A 27,594-nucleotide genomic window follows, 5' to 3' on the forward strand; every position below is an offset into this window, starting at 1 on the left:
TTGAAAGAGATTCGTCGACTAGACACTTACGCAGATTGGAAACATGGAATACGTCGTGTATCCCTTGCATTTCCTCAGGCAATCGCAAACGATATGCAACTTAACTTTCCTTTCTTGCTGAAGCGAACAATGCCTTTCCAAGGCGAGACTTTTAATAAAACTTTGTTACCAACATTAAATTCTAACGACTTACGACGGACATCAGCGTAACTCTTTTGGCGATCACGTGCCGTCTTAAGTTGTTCACGAATTTGAAGGACTTTGTTGGTGGTTTCTTGGACTATCTCGGGTCCAGACCATTGAATATCTCCAGTTTCAGACCAGCATACGGGCGTTCTACATTTTCGACCATATAACGCCTCGAATGGTGCGGCTTGAATACTCGTGTGATAAATATTATTATATGAAAATTCCATTAGAGGTAAGTGGTCATCCCAACTTCCACCTAAGTCTATCACACAAGCGTGGAGCATATCTTCCAACGTTTGAATTGTTCTTTCGCTTTGCCCATCGGTTTGTGGATGATAGGCAGTGCTAAAGTTTAGTTTCGTACCGAGTGCTTGTTGGAAGCTTTTCCAAAAGTGAGACATCAAGCGACTGTCTCGATCAGAGATTATAGATAGCGGTACTCCATGCAAAGCAACAATGTTGTTCACATATATACGCGCTAATTTATCCATTGAGTATGACTCATTGATTGGAATGAAGTGAGCGGATTTGGTTAATCTATCGACGATCACCTAAATAGCATTGTGTTGTCGAGTCGTCTTCGGGAGTTTGGTTATAAAATCCATGGTTATTAACTCCCATTTCCATACGGGAAGTTCGGGTTGCTGAAGCAGTCCTGAAGGCTTTTGGTGTTCAGCCTTGACTTTCAAACAAGTTAAGCATTTCGCCACATGCGAAGCGATGTCCCTTTTCATCCCATTCTACCAGTAGTTTGACTTGAGATTTTGATACATTTTGTCACTACCGGGGCGCATCATGTACTTGGACTTATGGGCTTCTTTCATAATCTTTTCACGCAAGTCCCCAATGATAGGTTCCCAAATTCGGTTTCCCATTCTAAGGATACCATCATCACGTTTGACTAACGAGTCAATGGTGTCGTTACGTTTTTCATCGGAGATCTTGTTTTCATTGATCGCTTGAGTTTGGGCAGATTTGATTTGGTCAATAAGATCGATTTGAAGTTCTAACCTTAATGCTCGGACTCTTTTTGGCTTTCCGTGCTCTTTACGACTCAAGGCATCAGCCACAAGGTTGGCTTTACCTTCGTGATAAACGATCTCACAGTCATAGTCGTTAAGAGTTTCCATCCAGCGTCGTTGGCGCATGTTAAGCTCTTTTTGATCGAAGATGTGTTTCAAGCTTTTATGATCAGTGTACACGATAAATCTTACTCCATAGAGATAATGCCTCCATATCTTCAATGCAAAGACTATGGCGCCTAACTCTAAATCGTGAGTTGTATAATTCTTTTCGTGCACTTTGAGTTGTCGAGAGGCGTAGGCGATTACTTTCTTTCGTTGCATTAGTACACATCCTAAGCCGGAATAAGATACATCACTAAAGACAACGAAATCTTCAGTACCTTCTGGCAAGGCCAGTATAGGTGCTTGGGTAAGCTTTTGTTTGAGTATATTGAATGCCTCTTGTTGTTTTGCTCCTCATTCATACTTGATGTTCTTGCGAGTTAAAGAAGTTAAGGGAACAGCAATTCGGGAAAAGTTTTCAATGAACCTACGATAGTAGCCGGCCAAACCTAAGAAACTTCGAATCTCGGTTGGCGACTTTGGGATCTCCCACTTAGAGATAGCTTCAATCTTAGCGGGGTCCACTTGAATACCATTGACGTTGATAATATGACCAAGAAATTGCACCTCGTGCAACCAGAACTCGCATTTCAAGACTTGGCGTACAACTTCTCGGTTCTAAGGATTTCAAGTAAGGTTTGAAGATGGACTTCATGATCGTCCTTAGACTTAGAATAAATGAGTATGTCGTCGATGAAGATGATAACAAATTTATCTAAGTAAGGCTTACAGATTCGGTTCATCATATCCATGAACGCGGCTGGCGCATTAGTAAGCCCAAATGGCATAATGGTGAACTCATAATGGCCATACCTTGTTCGAAAAGCTATTTTCGGGATATCTTCGGATTGAACTTTGAGTTGGTGATAGCCGGAAGGAAGATCGATTTTAGAAAAGAAGCTAGCACCTTGAAGTTGATCGAATAGGTCATCGATTCGAGGAAGTGGATAACGATTCTTGATTGTGACTTTCTTGAGAGCTCGATAGTCAATGCACATACGCATGGATCCATCCTTCTTCTTAACGAAAAGTATCGGCGCTCCCCATGGTGATGAACTTGGTCGTATGAAACCTTTCACGAGAAGCTCATCCAATTGTTTCTTCAGTTCTTTCATCTCAGTTGGCGCAAGACGATACGGAGCTTTGGCGATCGGAGCAGTACCGGGAATAAGATCAATTCTAAACTCTACTTCACGATCGGGAGGGATTCCAGGAAGTTCATCGGGAAATACTTCGGCATAATCGGAAACAACAGGAACGTCTTTGATTTCTATGGGCTTTGATTCTTCGGTGACGTAGGCCATGAATGCTAAGCATCCTTGATTTAAACATTTTTAGCCCTTATCATGGAGATTAGGCTAACTTGGCCAGCATCTTTATCCCCTTCAATTCGAATAGCTCGTATCAGGGGCTCGAAGTTCAACGGTCTTGCTATTGCAGAGGATACTAGCATGGTTTTTGGATAACCAATCCATACCCAATACAACATCAAAACCAGCAAGAGTCATAGGTAGCAATTGAATAGGCAAAACATAACCGGCTAATAAAATTTTTCCGTTTTCTAGGGCTTCGGAGATTTTAACGATTTCGTCATTAGCGGTCTCGACGCTTAGAGTTTAATTTAGTTTGATTAAAGGCTCGTTTAATAGACTACAGAATTTATAATCTATAAAACTTAAGTTGGCACCCGAATCAAACAAGACTCTAGCATAAGCATTGTTAACAAGGAACGTACCGGTAATGGTTTCCGGTGTGTCGGCCGCTTTCTTTGTATCAAGGACGAAGACTCTTGCATTTCCCTTATTGGGCTCATTCTTTTGACCGATACCACCCGCACCACCAGTCGCGGGTTGTTCTTTGGGCACTCAAAGCTCAATTGTCCCATCTCCTTACAGTTGTAGAAGGTCATATTTTTCTTCCAACAATCGGCCTTCGCATGGCCCGGTCTATTACACGACTCACATACTCGAGGAGCAAAGTTGCATCTGCCCCTATGATACTTTTTGCAAATTTTGCATTGTGGGATGCCGGGGTTGAAACCAGATCTTCGTTGGTCAATTCCCTTACCCTTGAAGCGGGTATCTCCTCCTTTCTTTGAGTCGTGTGTTGTTACGACCTTCTTATCCTCCTCCTTATTGCGGATCATTCCGCCGATCAAGTATCCAGCCAGCTCCATCGCTCAGCGGTTTGTGGCAAGTGTGACCTCACCATGTCACGAATCTCTCGTGGTAATCCCCAAATATAATGTGTGACTTTGCAGGATTCAGGGGTAACCAGCTGGGGAACCAAACGACAGTATTCATGGAATTTCGTGTTGTACTCACGAAGGCTCGTTCCAACAACCTTATGAGTCAAGAACTTGGTTTGAATTTGGTCTGTTTCATGCATCGGACAGAATTTCGACATTAACAACTCTTTGAACTCGTTCCAGGTTAAGTTATACATCACCTCCCTTCCTCTACTCATCATGAACGTGTTCCACCACTCTAGTTATTCGCCTTTGAACATCAAGGCAGAGTATTGAATCTTCTCTTCGTCTGAACACTTGCTTGTAATCACAATTGTCTCTATTTGTTCAAGCCACCTTACGGTTGTGATGGCTCCTTTGTCACCATGAAACTCTTTTGGCCCATAGTACTTAAAATCTTTAAATGAACATCCACCAATTTTTAGTTTCTTGAATTCTTGACGAACCCCACCATCGGCGTTCGATTCATACACACTTTCTTCCTTATTAGATGGTCTAGTACGGGGTTTGGAAATGGATTTTCGAGAAGGATTTTCATATTGTGAATGTTTTGTTTGTCTAGATTGGGATCTAAATTCAGATTCTTCCCTAACAGCCTTTTTTATTATTTATTGGATTTGATTCATATATTTATTGGGGATTGGTTCCTCTTGTTCTTTTTCAGGACCTTTCCCTTTTTCTTCACGTTTCTCGGCTTCTTTTCGTGAAATCTCTCGGTTATCACTTTGTCTAGACATTCTTTTATTCTTTATCTGAAATTTAACATATTTCTTTTCTTAATACTTAAATTTTATTTATTTCACATATATACATATCATAAAATGATATGTATATTATTTTACAACATACTTATATATCGTTTAAGCGATATATAAACTCCTATCCTTATTACATTGTATATTACACATAACATACAAACTATCTTAACATACAACTTCAACTCTTGAAAATATGCCATCAACACCATCATTCAATCCTTCACGAATTTCTTCACCACCTTGGTTAGCTTGTTGCACTTTCGAAGAAGCTTGTCTCCTATCTTCTTCTTTTTCTTCTCATCAAAAGCAATTTTCTTCCTAAGGTCATCAGTTTCGTGCAAGGCTCGGTCCAAATGCTCCTCTTGTGATTGCGGTATCTCATTCGGGTATCCATACTTTGGAGGTGGGTCACGGTAACCCATCATCACTATGTCATAATGATTCTTCGGGTTTGGATACGGAGACGTTGTCACATCGGAGGGATAATTGAAGAATGCATCGGCTGCTTCATTTTGCTCACGGATTTCATTGGCCTGTTCTTCAATGGATGGAATTTCACCTTGATATGGTGGAAAACTTGATGATGTCTTACCCTTGAGTTCATGGAGAAATTGCATATATGGATCGACAGAACCATAACTTGGAGTTGAGTGTTGTTCTTCATTTGATGTGGTTACTTCATTTGGATTGTCACGATATTCCTCTTCGGGGTCTGTTTTCTCTTCTGGTTCTTCTTCTGGTTCCTTCTCTGTCATTGCAGGCATGTGGATCTTCTCATATGGCATTGTCACTCTCATATTGGGCCTGTGAGATGGCCCTTCCTTGTTGATGCGGGAATTAGCAGAGTCCATAGTTGAAGTGCCGGTATGCCATCTTCGTTGATCAGAGTGGCATTGCATCCAGTCGGATGAAGAAGATTTTGGTTCCTCCATGATCGATATATTGGAGAGGAAAGCATACGAAGGATGAGGATTCGGTGGTAAGTGTGTTGATACTCCGGATGGGTAATACGGCGGAACTTCAGTTGGTTGATAAATCGGAATCTCGGAAGGATAATATGTTGGGACCTCGGACGGTTGATACATGGGTAGACTTGTTGGATGGTAGCTGGAATGCCTTTGTGCTTGGTACTCTTGATGTGGAGTGTTATCTAGGTGATAGATTGGACTTGGATTGGGGTTTTGGTTATATTTTTCGTTGGAATTGAAGAATGATTCAAAGTAATCCTTACTCATGATGTCTTTTGGATTTTTGTAATATTCCCTTGCCTTTCTTGCTTCATTATCATAATACTTCATTAATTTCTCGTAAGACATCTTGGATTAGGTGGTTTAGATTGAGGAAGACTTTTATAAAACATAAGGATCAAACTTGTAAATATTTACATTACAAAAAGACGAGACGAAAGTCTCATTTAGTATTTACTTGTTTATATGTTTTACAAAAACATCATATTTTAATATTCAAACAAAATTATCCGAGCCATCGGATTCTTGAGCCCTTCGTCCTTTAAGCTCTATTCTTGGTTACCTGCAAAATGTTATAAAATACGTCAGCAATGAATGCTGGTGAATATGCTGACGCTAAAAATATTTTCTTTACTTAATCACCCCTCGAGACCACGTAAGTCTCGGCCCATCTTGGCTTAGGAATAATTAAGTTAAACAATCATTATAAACTCAAGTCTCTACATTAGGTCACCTCAGCAAAACACCGCAGCGTTTCGACATAACTTAGGTACCATAAATATACACATGGTCAGTCTCACTCGGACGTAACTTAGGTCCGGCCCATCGTGGCTGGAGGTCGTGACCAAGCGTGGTGCGATGTGTCCACCGCATTCCACATATGTAAGGATCCAGACTAGCGTATACCACAGCCTGAGGGCTAGGCTTATACTCTTATTTACAATGTTTTTAGAGACACTTAGTCTCATGTAAAGTTTTACACATAACACGTTTGATTGTTTGAAAACAAGTTTGTAAAAGTGGGGCGTATTCACCTTCTCAATGGGATCGGTTTCCAACACCGTCCGTGAGTCTTTCCTTTGCTATCTCGCACCTATAGTACGAGTACAACCTTTGTTAGTAGGATATATAATCCGGCTTAAGCCCTTTAGTCTTATTTATCTCGATGAACCTTTAGTTCAATTCCCTTTTACTTTAAAACCTTTAGTTAAAAAGTATTATTGTAAACCTTTAGTTTACTTACAAAAACCCTACGTTTCTTTTTCTTTAAGAAACGTGTTCTTTTCTTTATTATTTAAAAATACTCATTAAACTTAAATAATATATTTTATAACAAAGAATAATCATTCATATATATATATTCAAATATATATTTTACTTTTCTTTTCCTTCATTTTCTTTGTTAATTATTTCTTTGTTTATCGAGGCATCGAGTATAACCTCGACTTGCGGTATTAAGCCTTTATAATATTTTATTATTATTTTATTCGGGCATTATGCCTACCTTTGTCGGCTTATAAAACCCTATTTACTTGAGCAGCACTTCGACGCCTTTTTCTTTATCAACACACGCTTGGTCAATCCTTTGCTTGAACACACGAATCGAACATCAACATGGCACGCACTTCGAGATGGTCGTCGGGACGTCACACCAATATTGTCTCCTTGCTTATATCATCGTCGTAAGGTGGCACTATTATCGAGGTATTGGGCACAGAAAACGAGGAATCGGGGTACGGATTTCGAGGTGGATTGAGGGTACGCTTCTCAATATGTAGAGAGAGTTTAGAGAGAGAGTAATTTGTGTGAATTGAGGTGTGATGGATCTGAACTCGTGGCCTTCTATTTATAGGCTGATTTTGGACACCATCGCGCTACGCGATGGGTTCCTTGGCAAGCCCATCGCGTAGCGCGATATAAGCTTGCTTAGTCTCAGGGTAGACCTGCCATGTGGTGACACGTGGCAGGCGCCGCGCCATGTGGCGACACGTGGCAGACGTGTTGCCACGTGGTGACACGTGGCGGCAGACGTTGCCACCGTGTGCCACGTAGCACACGTGTTACATGTGTCAGACAACCCTATCGCGGTACGCGATGGGTGTCCCCTCTGATACATCGCGTATCCCCATAGGTCAGGAAAATCAGAATTTTCATATTAGCCCTTGCAGTTTGGAAATCGATAGTTTTGGTCCCTTGACTTTGATTCTTGACATTTTTGGCCCGATATTTTCCGTGATTTTACATAAAAACACCCACTAACACTCATAGTGAAGATCTAGTGAAGAGTTTGAAGGCTTGGAGGTCATCGTCATCAACCATCATCATCATCATCAAGAAGGAAGATTCATCCACATTTGGTTAGATTGTTCTAGTTTAATCATGTCTTTGTTATCATCATCCATTCTAATGTTCATAACCATGATCACTATGAGCTAAACTCCATTTACCATCTAAAATCTATGAAGAAGCTTTGTTTTACTTGATGATTATAAAAAAACATGTGCTTTAGTTTAGTAAAGTACATGGTTATTTTGCATTATCTTTTGATGAGAAATGTTTCACTATCTTAATTCAACAATTCAAAGTTGGTGATTGACAATCATATTGACAATCATTCATGTTCTTGAAAGATAGAATACTTTGATAATTTATCGAAACATGGATCCTTATATTGTACTTAGAAATGATGAGATATAAGTTATGATATATTTTTCTAGTTTTGGTAATTCTGAAATAACATCGTTAACACGATTGCTTAGGTTATCATGCTAGTTAAAAAAATCATATGTTAATGGAATGTGTAATTATAACCTATTTAAATCAACCAAGTGGAGGTTGTGTGACTAAATTATAACAACCCAAAGTTGTTAGAATTGGTATTTGAGAAATCGAAGTCAATCCTAATCTTTCTACTTTACTAAACTACTTGTCAACTCAAATTGACATTCTCGTGGTAGCATGACATTAGGAAATGGTTGACTTTAAAATGCGCATGCTACTTTCTTTTATGTCATAGGATATGCTCACTTAGAAATGAGGGGCTATTCTACCATATATTATTACGGCAACTTTATAACATGTTTACTTTATAATCATCAAGGATAAATGGAGTGGATTCTTGATCTTAGATGGTAACCTTCATATAATGAATTACTCTTTAGAATTTCTCGTCTTGGTCACCTATATATTATAAAAAGTTAAAAATCAACCCCAAAATGATTAAAACTCTCAGATTAAGCTAAAACAAGGATTCATTATTAGAAACATTTGTGTCCACGGATCGACACTTGGTTCTTACCAATACTATTCTACATATACGATAGGTACACTTGCCTATTTTGTGTGTGTTTAGTCTTGGTAGAAATCACTTTTATAAATTTAAAACACGATCATGTGCAAAAGCTAAATATCCACTCGGTCACTATTTTACAAGCTACACCAAGCACGCATCACTAGTCCCCAAAGTGTGTCATCAAAGTGACACATTGCGCCCATCGCACTTCGATCGAGCCCAAGCCCATGCCTGTGCGCGTCAAATGTTTTTCACCCTCGCTAAGCCACTAAATGTGTCTTGTCATATAAGAATATTCTCATGTGAGCCCTCTTCCTTATGAGGAGCTTACAAGTTTTTCTTTCTAGCAATGTGTAGGGGTGTTCAAAGTCGGATATCCGAAGTTTCGGATACACAAACTTCGAATATCCAAACATTTCGGAGAATGGATTTTACTATCCGAATCCATATCCGAAATTTTTGATATCCGAAGTTTGGATAGTGAAACGAATATCTGAAATTTATAAAAAAACAAAAAAATATAATAAAACTAATTCATAAAAGTCCAAGAAATGTTTGTGTAGAGTATCATTTATACAACTGAGGCAAATAACCACCACTCATTCATAAAAGTACAAAACACAGCCGACCAAAGCTATGAACCACCGATCAGCTCGAACCAAAGTCGCTCATGAAGAACCTTTCCGCAACGAACCATCGCCAGCCACATATTACCGGAATCCACCAATCACCGTTGCTTTATCTCCATTTCAGATGGTCGAACATTAAATCTTCGTGTCGTCTTCCTATCTCTGGATCTGTTGTGGTGGATGGTTCTGGGCTTGGTGGTGATCAAATGTGGTGTCGTGGTGGTCGAAGAAGCATATGAGGACGATAATGACTGGATTTTTAACTTTAGGGTTTCTGAAACTATGGATGTAGTGGAGGAACGATGCTCAAAAGGGTTAAAAAAAGATTCTATTGTGAATTTCTTGTCGGATCCGCGTGAAAGAATGTCTACTCTCCAACCAACGGACATTCTTATGTTTGGATGGGCGGGGGTGAAGCATGCTTGTGTGGACCTTACTAGTGTGTTCCCTCTTGTGGGGCTTAGAGACACTGGGTTTGTTGCTAGACATGTTGTGTTAACAGCAAAATCAGGAAAATTACTAAGCACGAGAAGGCGTGTGTTGAGACTTGAGAATCAACACACCTTTATTCCTTTTGCTTTCGATACATTTGGGTCTCTTTCCTCCGATTATGTTACGTTTCTGATAAAAGTTCAGCGAATCGTGCACAATAACTCAACGAAGCCAAAGAACGATAACTTTCATTCAGATCGGTTTTTCCATTCAAAAGAGGGTGGCGGCGCAGCTTGTTGCCCGCTCACCTATCTTTCTATTGTAATTGGTCATTTTACTATAATATGAAGTGATATATTGAAGCCCAATAATAATAATAATAATAATGAAAATTAAAGCTTAGGATATCGGATATCTGAACTATCCAAAATAAACAATATTACTATCTGAATCCGAAGATTCGGATATCCGAGTCTTGGATATCCAAATTTTCGGATAATTCGGATTCGGATTTTTTTAACACCACTAGTGATGTGGGACAAGCCATTTTGCTATCTCTCCAATGTGGGATAACCCACTTTTTACATTGCATATTTGTGGATTGTTATAATTCATCATCTTGTTCATATTCAAAGTTTAGTCACAACCTTCATAATCTTCATCATCATTAATCGGTTCGATTCGGCTTCATAATCTTCAGTTTTTTTAAAGTAGAAAACTGAATCAAAACCAAAAGTTGGTTTAAAAAAATAACCGTCAGTTAATGCTTTGGTTAAGTTATTTTAATTAACTATGTTATTGACCCGAACAAAATGGATACCTTTTTATATTGACTCATTGACCATAACTTAACTGATAACCTTTTAAAATGACCCGTTGACCCGAGCCAAAAGAAATCGAAACATTTTTAAAATGACCCATTTTCATAAATGAAAAATTGAAATAACACACTTGAAGATTAAAAAGAAAAATAAAGGGTAACATATACGAAGTTCTTAGCTTTAGAAATCCTTTATACAAAATGCGAATTCATTATTACAGGTTGTGAGTATAAAAAAAATAAAGCTTCAATGACTTCTACTTACTTGAAAGTTGAAACTCGTGTGAACCTTTCACTTAATTTGTGAACCCTTAATATTTTTTCATCTTTCAGTAGATGCTAAAACCAAACACCAAACAAACTAAATAGAAATTGAAACGAAACTAAATTAGATACAACTAAAACAAAACCAAAACTGAAAACCTAAATAAAACCAAATACCAATAAAACTAAAACAGAAACCGAAATAAAACTAAAGCCTAAAACCAATAAATCTAAAACCGATCAAAACAAAAATTAAAAATATTGAACCGAAACAAAACAAATTTATAAAAGCTAAAACCGGAAAAAAACCAAAATAAAAAATAACTATCATGAAATTTCGAAAAGAAAATTCTAAAGTCACTAAGGAACACGTGTATTAACAGTATAGTACATAGAATATGTTGAATGTAATTATATTGAATTTAGGTTTATTTTAAATAATTGTATTAATTTTCTTTTACAAAAGTACATAATAACTATGAAAAGAGGTATTATTTTAATAGTATTGTTTAACCTAGTTAATTTGATGGGTAGAAAGGGTTACGTAATAATAAAAGTACTATGTAACCCTTGGGTGGTTCGAAACATGGAAATTGGAATACCGTCGTCCGTATATGAGACCACCAAAAGTCCAAAACACATTTGGTGGGTGCACGATTCAATGGCGTCCGCTGCTACGTATCATCCATCTGGTCTCAGTCCGAATACTAAGAGTCCAATTTCTCTCTCTCTCAGTCTGATTCTAACATTAATTCCAAATTCCAAACCATGCGTCAATGGGTCGTGGAGCACAAGCTTCGCGCTGTTGGTAATTGATTGTTCTTTCTCTATTTAATTTGTAATTGCAGATCTGATTATTATTATTATTATTATTATTAGGGTCTTTGTGGTTAAGTGGTATTGCTGGATCAATCGCTTACAACTGGTCTAAACCCGGCATGAAAACCAGTGTTCGGATCATTCACGCTAGGTATTATTTCTTTTTTTTTTTTGTCTTGATTGTTTTTCTACTTTGAAGATTTTACATCTCAAATTAATCAAAATATGTAAATACTAACCCTAAATCGATTTGGGGTTGAACGACAAAATAAAATTAGGCTTTTTTTTTAATTATTTTATATATTAACTTTTACAATTGATTGTATATATGTATTGAATCTTTAAATTACAATATAGTTATTTAACGAGTGTTTCTGATGAGAGGAAGCCAAATAGAGAATTGGAATTAGACAGTAAGTAAGGTCTCAACTTTGAATCCGATTCCAACCGGGTTTTATCACAATCTGCAGTTGCAGGTGTATGGGGTTGCCTTTTGTCATTCGGTTACCCCGGTAGCCGTTCTTTATTCGTTGGTTGTTCAAAAAGGGGGGGAAAACTAATGAATAATTTTACTTGGAAATTAAGAGGCAATAAAATTTCCTGACATAAAATTAAATTCATTTTATTGGATGGAAAACTAAGAATTAAATTATCAAACTTTTAAATTTTCAACAATGCTCTCTCTTAAATCTTAATGTGAACCTTGTAAAAAGTAAAAACCCTTGAGGCTTAAACATGTTGATAGGTAGACCGTAGAGGTGGCAAATGTGGGTTGGATTTGGGTGATGGGTTAGAATGGGTGTGGGTTAGGATCTATGTTGCACGAGAACTGGAACGGGAAACGGGCACGGCTACGGGAACGGGAAACGGCAAAACTCAAAAAATCAAGAAACGGGTACGGCAAGGGTACGGCAATAAATGCATATAAAAAATAAATATATATTATAAATTATGTACCACAAAGCCCAAAATATATTCATACGTTGATGTAAACTTCAAAATTCATACATCTTCTAATGATAATCAATCATAAGTCTTTCAAAATCAATCATAATCAATCATAGTAATAATAGAGAGGGTTAAATATTGAAATACACAAACTAATTTTTTACTTTTTATGTTAAAACTTATAAGTTTTGGGGACTAGATACAAACAATTGAAAGTTAAAGGGGTAAAATGTTAAAATATCTAAAGTTATTTAAACCTAAATAACCTAATTCGAAGTTATAGCCGCTATTCACAACCAGATACTCTTCTTCTTCCTTGTTTCCGGCAAATACTACAGCTCCAACGCCGGAATATGCCGCCGGAAACGTTTAAAAATCGTCCCCAAAGTTCTTGAAACGTATCGAAACACCATTTGAATTTTCGAAACGGTCAACGACCGTCCCCAACTTCAAGGAAACGGTCAAGAAACGTTTCCTGCCGTCCCCTTCGGCGTTTCCGTCCCCGGCGAGTTTCCGGGACGGGGTATGGCACCTTGGTCGCGTTTCCTTGCATCAGAGGTTAGGATGGATTTGGATTTTTAATATAGAGGGTTAGGATGGGTATGGCCCAAGTGAAGGTTAAAATACAAAGGGTTTCAAAAACCCCTCAAAAAAATTCAAAAAAAAATAAGAATAACTCAAAACATAAATAAAAAACGCAAAATGTAAAATAACTAAAATGTTTCCCTCGTCGTCCTCGTTCATTAAAAAATATGTTTGGTTTTACTTTTTTTCTTCTTTTAGTCGGTTTCGGTATATGTTCGGTTTCAATGATTTCTTGGCCGGTTTCGTGGGTTTTGTTTAAAATAAAATTGGATGAAGCTTGTTTTAGTTCATTCTAACCCATAACCAAAAGTCACTAGCATTTCCCCAACCCATCTTGACCTCCTTGGAAAATTCTTTTGATCCATCCTGACCCATTCCATTTATAAAAATTATCTGTATTTACCCCAAACAACCCATTTGGGTTTGTTTTGCCACCCCTATTGATAGGTTAACACATTTAGTAAACTGGTTGTGCTTTGGTAGACCTTTTTAATAAAAATGTTATATTAAGGCCGATTGTTGTGGGCGTTAAACCCACCTCAGCGTCGATGTGGCATCACTTTTGCAGGCAAAGAGGTTAAACACTGCACCAGAGGGGTTAACGGGGCGGTAAGGGGTGACCGACGTTGATGGTGGTGGGCCCCCAACGCTATTCCACAATGCTCGGCCTAACTGACCTAAAACCTGTTTATGTTCATATCGTATCACGGTGTGAAAGATGCATGAATTATACTTGTTCTTTTGCTTTTTACATATTGATATTAGTTGCATTCATTTTGTATTTCAAAATTTGGACCAGTTTTGGCTTATGATAACCTTCCAAGGCAACATGCAGGTTAATAGGGTTAAGTATGAAAGTTGGACCTTAGTGTGGTTTTAGGCTTACCCTAACTCGTGTTTACGTCCTATTTTATAGTGATCTTTTTATTTATCACAGATTTTGATAGTAACCATATGACATTGAATTTATGCTGTCATGTTGAATAATTTAGCATTGTTTTCTACAGTCTGTTTTACTACATTGATTTTGATTATAAAACACAAGTATAATGACAAGATGGCTTGTTTTGATGTAGGTTGCATGCGCAGGCGCTCACACTGGCTGCACTAGCAGGAGCTGCAGTTGTCGAGTACTATGATCACAATTCAGGTGCAAAGACCGAACGATATGCCAAGTTCCTTCCCCCGATTGATTCATACTCTCACAAAGACTGAAATGGAACCTAACGGGTGATCACATTTAATAAAAAAGTTGTAGATTTGTTTGCCATTTTGTTTCTTAGATGATGGTATATTCATTCTGGAGTTTTGATTTTACATCTTCATGATTCATATTGTGATCATGCTTGTTTATGATGTTCCAATTTGGCCTCCAATGTTCTTTTACAATGATTATATTGTATTTATTCAAAAAATAAAAGTTATGGGTTTTCATAATAATGTTGAGTTAAGTTCTAATCCAAGTAGGAAGCATTTTAAATCTATTACGAGAATGGTTTAATCCGTTTTCTAGACCCCTTAACGGTTTTTATGATGACTAAATTGTTTGTTTACCCGAATATTAAAACTAGTATTTTGATTTCACTATTAGGTTGTCTCGTCACGATCACTGTTATTTCGTTGACCCGCTCATTAGACAAAAAGGAATCACTGTTATTTCGTTGATCCACTCATTAGACAAACTGGGATCGTATTGCGGTTTTTATTGTTTAAACTAGTCAAAGCTTTCTAGACATGTAATGAAGATGCTTTATGTTTTCTTTTAGTAGGGTGACATTACAATAATCATGCTTCAAGTTGTACATGTGTGTAAGAATTGTCACGTATATAGTTCGAGCATGATAGATAAGAGAGCGATGGTTAAATGTTGAGAAGGAAAAGGCCTCTTTACCAATAGGGTGAAGTTACAATAATTTTATAGGGGAAATGTGGGCGACTCACCACTCGGTCGATTAGGTGTGGGCCGAAGCTTGAAACCCATTGGGTCATGGCCAAACTAAGGGTGCCGTCTACATACGCCTACAATAACTCGAAGAAAAGACAAACATTTCTTTTATAAATGGTATCGTCTCTAAACGCCTATACATCACATCCACTTCACGTGTACTATATGGTAACTTGTACTCTCATTGTACCCACTCGCTATCAAATCCTTACCAATGCCAACCAAGTTATACGACTCAGTCGACTAACATTTAACTAAGAGTTTGCCATGACCACACACTACAACTAATATTTTTGGGCGCGAACGGAAGGTGGGCGGCGAGGATCCGGTCTTTTGAACGGCCGGCGCGGTTGAACAAACTTGGTGGGCCCTCTCACTTTCCTCTCACACACACATACATATATATGTGTATATGTATATATATGTAAATATATGGGCGCCAATGGGCATTAAACCACAGCGGGGCATTATTGGTTGGGGGCTTCGAAGCCCCCGGTGATTACGTGGCGCTGAAGTGGCACTGTGGAGGGGCTTCGAAGCCCCTCACCATAGCGGATGGTCTTACAAACACTTACACTAATTACTTGTGTGTTGTAATATTATGCTATAGTTTAAAAGTGAAAGTTGTTATCGCAAGTGACATGATTGGTCCATTTGATGTCATGCATTTTTTTTTTTTAAATTTATCTTTTACATCTTTTTTTGTTTATTTTTATATGAAACAATTTTGTTACTTAAAACATTTTGTTTTTATTTAGTGCCAACACCATCGATTGTGGTCAAATTCTTGTTGGCTTGCCTTTTATGTGTTGAAGATTTTATTTTTGGTTTACCAACCAACTAAATGTTGTTTTAAGTATGTTATTTTAACATAACCTATACAAGTACAAATACTATCAGCCCTACACGACGCAAAGTAGGGGTGAGCAGAAAACCGAAAATACCGAACCGAAACCGAATTAACCGAAAAACCGAACAAAAAAAAACGAACCGAAGCATTAACCGACGGATTTTTTTTGTTTGTTTGAAAAACCGAAATTTCGGTTTCGGTTCGGTTACCCATTTCAAAAATACTGAAAAAACCGAACCGAACCGATTAACCGAACCGGCATATTAACCGAACTGATGTATAACCGAACCGTATTACTTCAGGACCAACTAGAATAATTTAATTGTTTCGTCCAACTTTGGGGTTCATAAGTCTTTGTTTTATATTACCAAGTGTGGCCCATTTAGCATACAATATTATTTGACTTAATCATTTTTAACTTAATAGTATTCAGTCGTCACTCTTAATTCTCATACCCTCACCCTCTCCAAATCTTCAAACCACTCAGCCACCAGCACCACCAGCCACTTACCTTGCCGCCTGCCGGAGAGGCGGAGAGAACCAACCCTGTACATCAGTTCCAGGTGAGTCACATGTATCACATGTGACCGAACCTCTTGCCCATGTTTTTAATGAAATTATTAGTACTCTAAACTTCTAAGTTTGTTAGGGTGTTAGCTGTAAGTTTGTAACGATTTCTAGGTAAGATCGCATATATATTCTGAAAGTGGTGTATGATTATTCTCAAAATCAGAAGTTAAGTACAAGTTTAATTTAACTTGGTATATTAAAATAAATAATTTAAATGATTGTTAAATGTCACACCCCGACCAAAGGCGGCGGAACATGCCGGGGTGCAACGATTGCTCATAAGCGCATGACACTATTTAAAACGACAATATTTAACAAACTCATTTCATTTCACAACATCGAAAATGTCACATAACCAAATATTCATACGTCAAATACAACAAAATATAACAAAATATAGCAAATCAAATATTGTTCATTTTTGCTAATATCCTAACGGTATTTGTGACGTTTTCTTCACCGAACTCCAAAATCAACCTAGATGCAAACCTGTAACATTTCATAAAATAAAGTTTATCAACACAAAGGTTGGTGAGCAATTCATAAGTTTGAACAATAGATATATAGTATGAAAAACCACAAAACTAGTATACAAAACCATAAATAATAGCTATAAACTTGGATAAATAGTTATCGCTAACAAGTTAGCGACACCCAACTATAAGGGGTTGCCAAATAGTTTGGGATTTTATGGTTATCGTTAATTGCATTACGTTAACGACACCTTGCCGTGAGGGGTTGCCAAATGGTCTAGGATTTATAGTTCCACCATCCAAAAGCGATAAACACATAGGCAAATAAGCATAGAACACCAAATCGAGCAATTATTCAAGTAAAGTATACAACAACATTTGTGGTTTAAGACCCAAGTATAAAACATTTAGTTTAGATAAGATGAAATGTCACCCCCCAAAATAAAAGATAGAAAACGGGGTATGAAATTACTCACGTTCAAGTATAAAACTTTGATCGGTAAAAGATGAATAACCGGATGGATGAAGTTTAAAGAGCAAGTCCTAAATGACAATAATATCTTGGATTTAAAATGGTTGTCTTGAAAATCTTTAAATAAAATAATTGTTGCAAAAAGTAAACAATTAAAGTTCAAGGTTTAAAATGTAACTATTTAAGAATTTATAATAACAATCCTTTAAAAATGTAAGTTTGCTCGAAACCGGGTTAAAGTATCTAACCTTAATATTTACTTAACTAATGTTAAGTAATAAGGTGGGAAAAATGCTAAAATGCAAGTTCCTTTGGGACAAAGATACTAAAACGGGTCTTTAACGAGTGTTCGGGTTGTCGGTTCGAGTCTTGACAAATGGTCAAACCCGAAGTCAACTTTCCAACATATTAATTGTTATGAGATAACTCATTAAAATATACTAACACTTAACCAAGTATGTAGATCTATTGTTTAGAACTAACAACGCACGTTAAGCGAGTGTTCGGTTTTGTCGGTCCAAACTATGTGATGAGATCACGTTGGATCCAACAATTCCAGGTACTTAAGAAAATAATTAAAATCAGTTTGTAAACTATTTTTAAAGAAATATACAAGTCTTGATAGCTAAAAACACACTTGTGTGTCTTAAGCGAGTAAAAGTCGGTATAGTTCGGTTTGGTTCGGTCTCCATCTCACAAATAGTTCATAGATGGTTTCTACATGCCCAAATATCATAGAACTTGTATATTGGTTTATAAATGAAGAAAACTTAAATTTTACAACTAAAAAGTTAACTACAAGTCTTTTAGGCAAAAGTTTCGGTTTAGTTTGGTTTCCATCTCCCAACGAGTTCATAGATGGATTCCATATGCTTAATATTAAAGAACTTGTAAAAATGATTTTTGAAACTCAAATCTAGCAATAAACATGTTTAAACAACTATTTTAACAAAACTAATAAACAAAAGTTCGGTTTCCGGTTTGGACTAGTTTCGGTTAAACCGAGGTTAGTCTTATACAAACCCACACCATGGAACTTGTAAATAAGATGAACAAACTAAAAAGGGTTAGAAGTTAGTAATAAGTTATATGTATAATAAGTTATGTGTTTGTAAATATATATCAAGAACACGAAGTCCTCCATGAAGCCTTGCCTTATGACATTCGAAACTTAACCAACCGGAGTCGGTGAAGTAACAAATAAAGGAAACAATGGGTGTGTATTATATATATGTTGTACCACCATATTCAAGTGTTAGTAATATTAGATGAACAAGTTAAAATGAAAGACTATAGTTAGTTGACCTTAAGAAATCAAAATAATAAAATGTTGAAGATGAATACTTGGATTTGAGAGAGATTTGGAGAAGATGAACAACCAAAATGGTGTATGGAGCCTTGCTTTTATAATGGTAAGAGTATGATTCATACAAATAGGGTAAAGATGCATGTGATGGTTGAAATGGTCAAACAAGTTTTTGGTAAATGGCAATAATAGTCCTCAAAGTTTGGTTTAAGTCATTTTTAAAGAGTTTTAAGACCAAAAAGAATGTTTTCAAGACCCAACAAGTGTAAAACAATATTGTAACATAAATTCCATCATTTTGGTTATATCATAAGCTTTGGTTTACAAAATGGGTCGGTTTACATTATAAACGAATACAAAAACGAATACAAACGAGACCCGAAATTGACGAATGTCACAGTATCTACTACTTTAGGAAATTTCGTGCCGAAATTAAGATGAAGATGATGATGATGCAAACAAATGTGGATACTTCTCTTTCATTGCGTCTTCTCGTTCCCAAGTAAACTCCGCGCCACGCCGTGATTCCCATCGAACTTTTACTAACCGAATATGACTACGCTTGGTTTTCTTCTCGTTGCGATCCAAAATCTCAACGGGTTGTTCAACCATAATCATAGACTTATCAACATGAACTTCGTCGAGAGGTATATGGAGATTACCCTCGGCTAGGCACTTTTTAAGATTCGAAACATGAAATGTCAGATGAACACCGGCAAGTTCTTGCGGTAGTTCAAGTCGATACGCTACTTTCCCAACAAGCTCAAGAATTTTGAAAGGACCAACGAAACGAGGAGCTAGTTTACCCTTCTTTCCAAAACGGACTACCCCCTTCCAAGGGGATACTTTTAGAAGGACAAGATCGTCAACATTAAATTCGATCGGTTTTCGTCGTTTGTCGGCGTAACTCTTCTGACGATCTCTAGCGGCTAGGAGATTCTTACGGATTTGATTAATGAAATCGGTGGCTTCTTGGACCATTTCGGGTCCCGTGATTTGAGCTTCACTGATTTCGTTCCAACAAATCGGGGAACGGCATTTATGACCGTAAATAGCTTGAAAAGGAGCCACATCAATGCTAGAGTGGTAGCTATTGTTGTAGGAGAACTCGATGAACGGAAGAAGAGAATACCAATTCCCACCGAAATCAAGAACACATGCTCGTAGCATATCCTCGAGTGTTTGGATTGTACGTTTGGATTGACCGTCCGTTTGAGGATGATAAGCAGTGCTAAGATCGAGACGTGTTCCCAAAGCTTCTTGAAGTGAACGCCAAAAATGAGATGTAAAACGGGCATCGCGATCGGAGATGATAGACAATGGCAAACCGTGTCAGCATAAGATTTCCCGAACATAGATTTGAGCAAGCTGGTCGACAGAATACTTCTCGCAGATCGGAATGAAATGAGCAGATTTGGTTAATCGATCGATGATCACCCAAATGCTATCGTTGCCTTTTTGGGTTTTGGGTAATTTGGTAATAAAGTCCATAGCAATGTCTTCCCATTTCCAAACGGGAATCGGTGGTTGCTCAAGTAGACCAAAAGGTCTTTGATACAAACAACGCTACGTCCTTTTTCATACCCGGCCACCAAAAGGTAGCACGAAGATCGAAATACATCTTATCCGCACCGGGATGAACGGAATAATGCGAATTATGAGCTTCGTCGAGAATACAAATACGAAGGTCATCGCGATCGAGAACCCACAAACGATTGAGAAAATACAAAAGGTCATCGGGTTTGGTTTCGAGTTGAAGTTCGGCTCCACATGAAATTTCGTCGTACATATTACCTTCTTCGACGGAGATGCGTTGAGCTTGAAAGATACGAATTTGAAGATCGGTTTGAACAATGACGCTTAGAAGTAGAACGGATTTAACATTAACCTTTCGACTTAGGGCGTCGGCGACAACATTCGCTTTACCGGGGTGGTAGAGAATCTCGCAATCGTAATCACTAAGTAATTCGGCCCATCGTCGTTGTCTCATGTTGAGATCTTTTTGGTTGAAAATGTGTTGAAGGCTTTTATGATCGGTAAAAACCACATATTTTGTACCATAAAGGTAATGTCTCCATATTTTGAGAGCGAAAACGATGGCACCAAGTTCGAGATCGTGAGTCGTATAGTTCTTCTCATTGACCTTAAGTTGCCTTGATGCGTATGCGATTACCTGACCTCGTTGCATGAGAACACAACCAAGGCCTTGATGGGAGGCATCGCAAAATACAACAAAATTGTCGTTTCAATCGGGAAGGGTTAGAACGGGAGCATTGCAAAGCATGTCCTTGAGAGTACAAAAGGCTTCCTCTTGCTTCGAACCCCAGTCGAAGGGTTGTCCCTTATGGGTGAGAGATGTAAGAGGCAAAGAGATTTTGGAAAATTTCCGAATGAAACGACGATAATATCCGGCCAAACCAAGGAAGGATCGAATTTCCGTGAGAGTCGTTGGAGTTTTCCAATCCTTAACGGCCTCAATTTTAGCGGGATCAACATGAATACCTTTGTCGTTTATGATGTCTTAAAAATTGAACTTCCTCGAGCCAAAATTCACATTTGGAGAATTTGGCATAGAGTTGTTCGTTTCTAAGGAGCTCGAGAATGGAACGTAAATGATGTTCATATTCGGCTTTGGATTTAGAAAAGATAAGGATGTCATCAATAAAGACAACAACGAATTTATCAAAGAATGGTTTGCAAACGCGGTTCATGAGGTCCATAAATACCGCAGGTGCATTTGTTAACCCGAAGGGCATAACCAAAAATTCGAAATGTCCATATCGAGTACGGAAAGCGGTTTTTGGAATGTCTTTTTCGCGAACACGCAATTGATGATAACCCGATCGAATATCAATTTTGGAGAAATAAGTTGCGCCTTGAAGTTGGTCGAATAAGTCGTCGATACGTGGCAATGGATAACGATTTTTAATAGTAAGCTTGTTAAGTTCACGATAATCAATGCACATACGAAACGAACCATCCTTCTTTTTCACGAAGAGAATGGGAGCGCCCCAAGGAGAAGAGCTTGGACGAATGAAGCCTTTATCGGAAAGTTCTTCGAGTTGGTTTGACAGTTCTTGCATTTCCGACGGGGCTAGACGATAAGGAGCCTTGGCCACGGGCATCGCGCCGGGCATAAGATAGATTTGGAATTCAATCGGACGAACGGGAGGAAGACCGGTAACATCATCGGGAAAGACATCAAGGAAATCACGAACAATAGAAATATCTTGAATCTTCCTTTCCTTTTTGTCTTTTGTCACCGAGAGAGCTAGAAACGAAACATACTTTTGGCGTAAGTACTTTTGCGATTGAGCACACGACATGAGATTTAGCCTTCGGGGCGTTGCGTTTCCAAAGACCTTAAGAATTTTACCGTTGACGAGCGGGATGCGAATGAATTTATCAAAACAAACGACTTCGGCACGGTGTAAAGATAACCAATCCATGCCTACTATGACATCGAAGCTACCCATTTTCATCGGGATGAGATCAATGGAGAATTTATGCTTAGAAAGAATAAGAGAACAATCGCGGACGACGGAACTGATGGTAATAGAATTTCCATTGGCGACTTCAACAGAGAACGGTCAGGAAAGTTTAGTTCGAGGCATCGCAAGTTTCGACTCAAATTTCAAAGAAATAAAACTTCTATCGGCACCGGTGTCAAATAAAATAGAAGCCAAATGATAGTTCACCAAAAACATACCGTTCACAACATCGTTTGCCACTTGAGCTTGACTTGCATTCATCATAAAAGCTCGCCCTTGATTACCATGGTTGACTTGAGGTGCTTGTTGTGGAGGTGGAGGTGGTGCTTGGATTGCTTGGATGGGTTGGATGAGTGATGCATTGAGTTGGGGAATTTGGGGTTGGTAGGTTTGAACTTGGTAAGCTTCGGTTTGGTAGTAAGGTACGGTCACGGTTTGGTTAGCAAAGGTGAGGCGAGGGCAATTGTTGCGGAAATGGTTTGGATCTCCACAATTGTAACAAGCTCGGGGTGGTTAGGGGTGGTTGGGGTTGGTTTGGTGGATAGGGTGCATATTGGTTTTGGGAATTTTGGGGAAAAGTTCTTGGTTGGTTTGGTTGGTTAGGTTGGTTGGGTTGGGTTCGTAGTGGGGATCGACATGTGGTGTTGAGATGGCCAAGTCGGTTACAAATGGTACATTGGCGACAAGGCGAGTTTGTTGGGTGGTGAAGTTGGCAAGTGTTACATAGCCGGGAGTTCCCAACATAAGGTTTTCGGTTTTGAGGGAGGGTTTGGGTTTGTTGTTGTGGTTGAGGTTGGGTGACGGCATAATTTCGGTAGTTGGTTTTGGGTTTCCTTTTGTTGTTGTTGTTGTGTCGGGAAAAGTTTAAGTAGTTAATGGCTTGTGGTGTGGGTTCAACCTTGGTTTGGGGAGCGGGCTCGGGCTTGTCTTTCTCACTTGCTTTCTTGAGGGTTAGGGTACCCGCCTTCACGTGATTTTCCGATAGCCAACCGGCTAATGTGATGGCTTCCTCAAGGTTCGCGGGTTTGCTACTCTTGACCGAGTCCCTGATTTTCATCGGTAAACCCCCAATATATTTATCAATTTCACGTTCGGTTGGGGTAAACAAATGGGGAACAAGGATGTTCAACTCATGGAAACGGAGTGAGTAAGCGGCGTTATCACCACTTTCTTGCTTTAGGTTCCAAAATTCTTTCTCAAGCTTTTGGAGCTCGTGTTTGGGACAGAATTTCTTCTTCATAAGCGCCTTGAGCTCGGCCCATGGAAGAGCCATGGCCACATCCGTTCCTTGGAGGTGCATAACACTACCCCACCATGTTAGGGCGGTTCCCCTAAACATGCTTGAAGCGAAGTTTGTCTTTTTCGCTTCGGGGCATTCGCTGTGTAAAAACACATTCTCCACAGATTCGAACCATTGAAACAAGGTAGTCGCACAGTTGGTTACAAAGAATTCGGCCGGGTTGGCACTAGTAAATTGTTTAAGCAGGTAGGATGCGGGGTTTGGGTTTAATAGGTGCAACAACGGGTGCGGGTTGGTTTGCTTGTATTTGGGTCATAAGTTCGGGAATCACAGCGGCCATTTGCTTGGAGACAAGAGCGGCCATACGTTGGGTGGAGTCCCATCACGGTTGGCGTCTTAGCGGAAGCATGCTAAAATTTATAAAGAAAATGGGATAAGTTTTGGGAAAAAGAAATGAATACCAAGGTGTATAAAATAAAATAAGATTTCAATTTTTTGATTTTTGTGAATCCTAGAGTTAGTATGGAGAAGATGTTAGTGTTAGATAAATTTAAAACTTTGTTTATAAATAACAAAACCGTAAACAAAACGTAAATGATTTTGAGATAGTTAAAGCTTGAAAATTTGAGATTTTTGAGATTTTATAGAGTCGGAAAAATCGCGCGTGAAATCACTACGACTTGATATTCCAACACTAAGTAAAAGGTTTTATAAAACACCACGTTGGAGTCTAAACATGTGCACGAGATCACCGCGACTTTTTCATGTTTTAGACTCAAATAACAATGATAACACAATAAATTGAGATACAACGTCATGTCAAAACACTAGCACACGAACCACCGTAGTACTATTGTTTTAACACTGAAAATTAGGATGGCGACCGGAACGCTCGCATTCGACTGCTTAAAGAATTGACATTTATAACACGGTTTATGGCCTAGAAAACGAGCATTATAACTCAACCATCCCAGGTAAGTAAATCGCCTTCGATCCTTGGAATCTTTTTATCAAATGGTCATTTTATAATGTCTCGTTTTCTATAATGGCTACAAACCCGATATAAACGCAACCTTTAAGTGATTTGAAACAACGGGATCCAAGTTAATCTTGTAATCCATAAAACACAATGAAAATCTACTTTTTGCGTTGTAAGGTAAGGATACCTTGGAAATACTATGAAAGTGTGTGTTTGTGAACATTTAGGATATTGGTGAATTTTAAACAAGTTTATAAATAAACATGTGATATGAACAATTAAATAGAGTAAACACGTATGAACACACGTATAGGACCCTAAGCATAACAATTCTAGGTCGTTACGTCTAACCACCTATCTTAATTGCCATGGCTCTGATACCAAACTGTCACACCCCGACTAAAGGCGGCGGAACATGCCGGGGTGCAACGATTGCTCATAAGCGCATGACACTATTTAAAGCAACAATATTTAACAAACTCATTTCATTTCACAACATCGAAAATGTCACATAACCAAATATTCATAAGTCAAATACAACAAAATATAACAAAATATAGCAAATCAAATATTGTTCATTTTTGCTAATATCCTAACGGTATTTGTGACGTTTCACCGAACTCCAAAATCAACCTAGATGTAAACCTGTAACATTTCATAAAATAAAGTTTATCAACACAAAGGTTGGTGAGCAATTCATAAGTTTGAACAATAGATATATAATATGAAAAGCCACAAAACTAGTATACAAAACCATAAATAATAGCTATAAACTTGGATAAATAGTTATCGCTAACAAGTTAGCGACACCCAACTATAAGGGGTTGCCAAATAGTTTAGGATTTTATAGTTATCGTTAATTGCATTACGTTAACGACACCTTGCCATGAGGGGTTGCCAAATGGTCTAGGATTTATAGTTCCACCATCCAAAAGCGATAAACACATAGGCAAATAAGCATAGAACACCAAATCGAGCAATTATTCAAGTAAAGTATACAACAACGTTTGTGGTTTAAGACCCAAGTATAAAACATTTAGTTTAGATAAGATGAAATGTCACCCCCAAAATAAAGATAGAAAACAGGGTATGAAGTTACTCACGTTCAAGTATAAAACTTGATCGGTAAAAGATGAATAACCGGATGGATGAAGTTTAACGAGCAAGGCCTAAATGACAATAAAATCTTGGATTTAGAATGGTTGTCTTGAAGATCTTTAAATAAAATAATTGTTGCAAAAAGTAAACAATTAAAGTTCAAGGTTTAAAATGTAACTATTTAAGAATTTATAATAACAATCCTTTAAAAATGTAGGTTTGCTCGAAACCGGGTTAAAGTATCTAACCTTAATATTTACTTAACCAATGTTAAGTAATAAGGTGGGAAAAATGCTAAAATGCAAGTTCCTTTGGGACAAAGATACTAAAACGGGTCTTTAACGAGTGTTCGGGTTGTCGGTTCGGGTCTTGACAAATGGTCAAACCCAAAGTCAACTTTCCAACATATTAATTGTTATGAGATAACTCATTAAAATATACTAACACTTAACCAAGTATGTAGATCTATTGTTTAGAACTAACAATGCACGTTAAGCGAGTGTTCGGTTTTGTCGGTCCAAACTATGTGATGAGATCACGTTGGATCCAACAATTCCAGGTACTTAAGAAAATAATTAAAATCAATTTGTAAACTATTTTTAAAGAAATATACAAGTCTTGATAGCTAAAAACACACTTGTGTGTCTTAAGCGAGTAAAAGTCGGTATAGTTCGGTTTGGTTCGGTCTCCATCTCACAAATAGTTCATAGATGGTTTCTACATGCCCAAATATCATAGAACTTGTATATTGGTTTATAAATGAAGAAAACTTAAATTTTACAACTAAAAAGTTAACTACAAGTCTTTTAGGCAAAAGTTTCGGTTTAGTTTGGTTTCCATCTCCCAACGAGTTCATAGATGGATTCCATATGCTTAATATTAAAGAACTTGTAAAAATGATTTTTGAAACTCAAATCTAGCAATAAACATGTTTAAACAACTATTTTAACAAAACTAATAAACAAAAGTTCGGTTTCCGGTTTGGACTAGTTTCGGTTAAACCGAGGTTAGTCTTATACAAACCCACACCATGGAACTTGTAAATAAGATGAACAAACTAAAAAGGGTTAGAAGTTAGTGATAAGTTATATGTATAATAAGTTATGTGTGTGTAAATATATATCAAGAACACGAAGTCCTCCATGAAGCCTTGCCTTATGACATTCGAAACTTAACCAACCGGAGTCGGTGAAGTAACAAATAAAGGAAACAATGGGTGTGTATTATATATATGTTGTACCACCATATTCAAGTGTTAGTAATATTAGATGAACAAGTTAAAATGAAAGACTATAGTTAGTTGACCTTAAGAATCAAAATAACAAAATGTTGAAGATGAATACTTGGATTTGAGAGAGATTTGGAGAAGATGAACAACCAAAATGGTGTATGGAGCCTTGCTTTTATAATGGTAAGAGTATGGTTCATACAAATAGGGTAAAGATGCATGTGATGGTTGAAATGGTCAAACAAGTTTTTGGTAAATGACAATAATAGTCCCCAAAGTTTGGTTTAAGTCATTTTTAAAGAGTTTTAAGGACCAAAAAGAATGTTTTCAAGACCCAACAAGTGTAAAACAATATTGTAACATAAAATCCATCATTTTGTTTATATCATAAGCTTTGGTTTACAAAATGGTTCGGTTTACATGATAAACGAATACAAACGAGACCCGAAATTGACGAATGTCACATTAAATATATTTATACTAAGCCATATGCGACAACAACCGAAACAAATTAGGAGTTTGTTGGTTCAGTAGATTTGTAAGAGAAATTAGAGTTTGTGAAAGGAATAGTAAATGTTAATATTTATTTTTGTACATAGGAACTAGTTGCATAAAACAATTAATAGAACAAAAAAAACAAGAAAAAAAAACCCGAATATAACCGAACCAAAAAACCGAAACCGATCGGTTTGTATATTTGAAAAACCGAAATTTCGGTTTCGGTTTCACCTAAAAACCGAACCAAACCGAACCGTGCTCGGCCCTAACACAAAGTGCCAAGTATGATTCCTATTTTGTTTATAAAACTAGAGTTTTACCCGGCGCATTGCGGCGGGCAGGTCGGTAAAACCGAGTGTTGGTAA

At 37.7% G+C, this 27,594-nt stretch overlaps 1 protein-coding gene across 1 annotated transcript in view; it reads left to right on the forward strand.

The window, feature by feature from the left end:
• Positions 1-11,462: 11,462 nt before the first annotated feature.
• Positions 11,463-27,594, forward strand: part of LOC143590316 (uncharacterized) — a 31,541-nt gene continuing 15,409 nt past the window's right edge. Inside the window, exons 1-2 of the mRNA XM_077070832.1 lie at positions 11,463-11,535; positions 11,607-11,697. Of these exons, the coding sequence (XP_076926947.1) occupies positions 11,496-11,535; positions 11,607-11,697 (131 nt within the window). The 5' untranslated portion in view covers positions 11,463-11,495. The remainder of the gene's footprint in view (positions 11,536-11,606; positions 11,698-27,594) is intronic.

This window comes from Bidens hawaiensis, unplaced genomic scaffold (genome assembly GCF_021521415.1).
Source record: "Bidens hawaiensis isolate Kalapana, Puna unplaced genomic scaffold, B.hawaiensis_p1.1 tig00038474_1, whole genome shotgun sequence".
Taxonomy (NCBI): Eukaryota; Viridiplantae; Streptophyta; class Magnoliopsida; order Asterales; family Asteraceae; genus Bidens; species Bidens hawaiensis.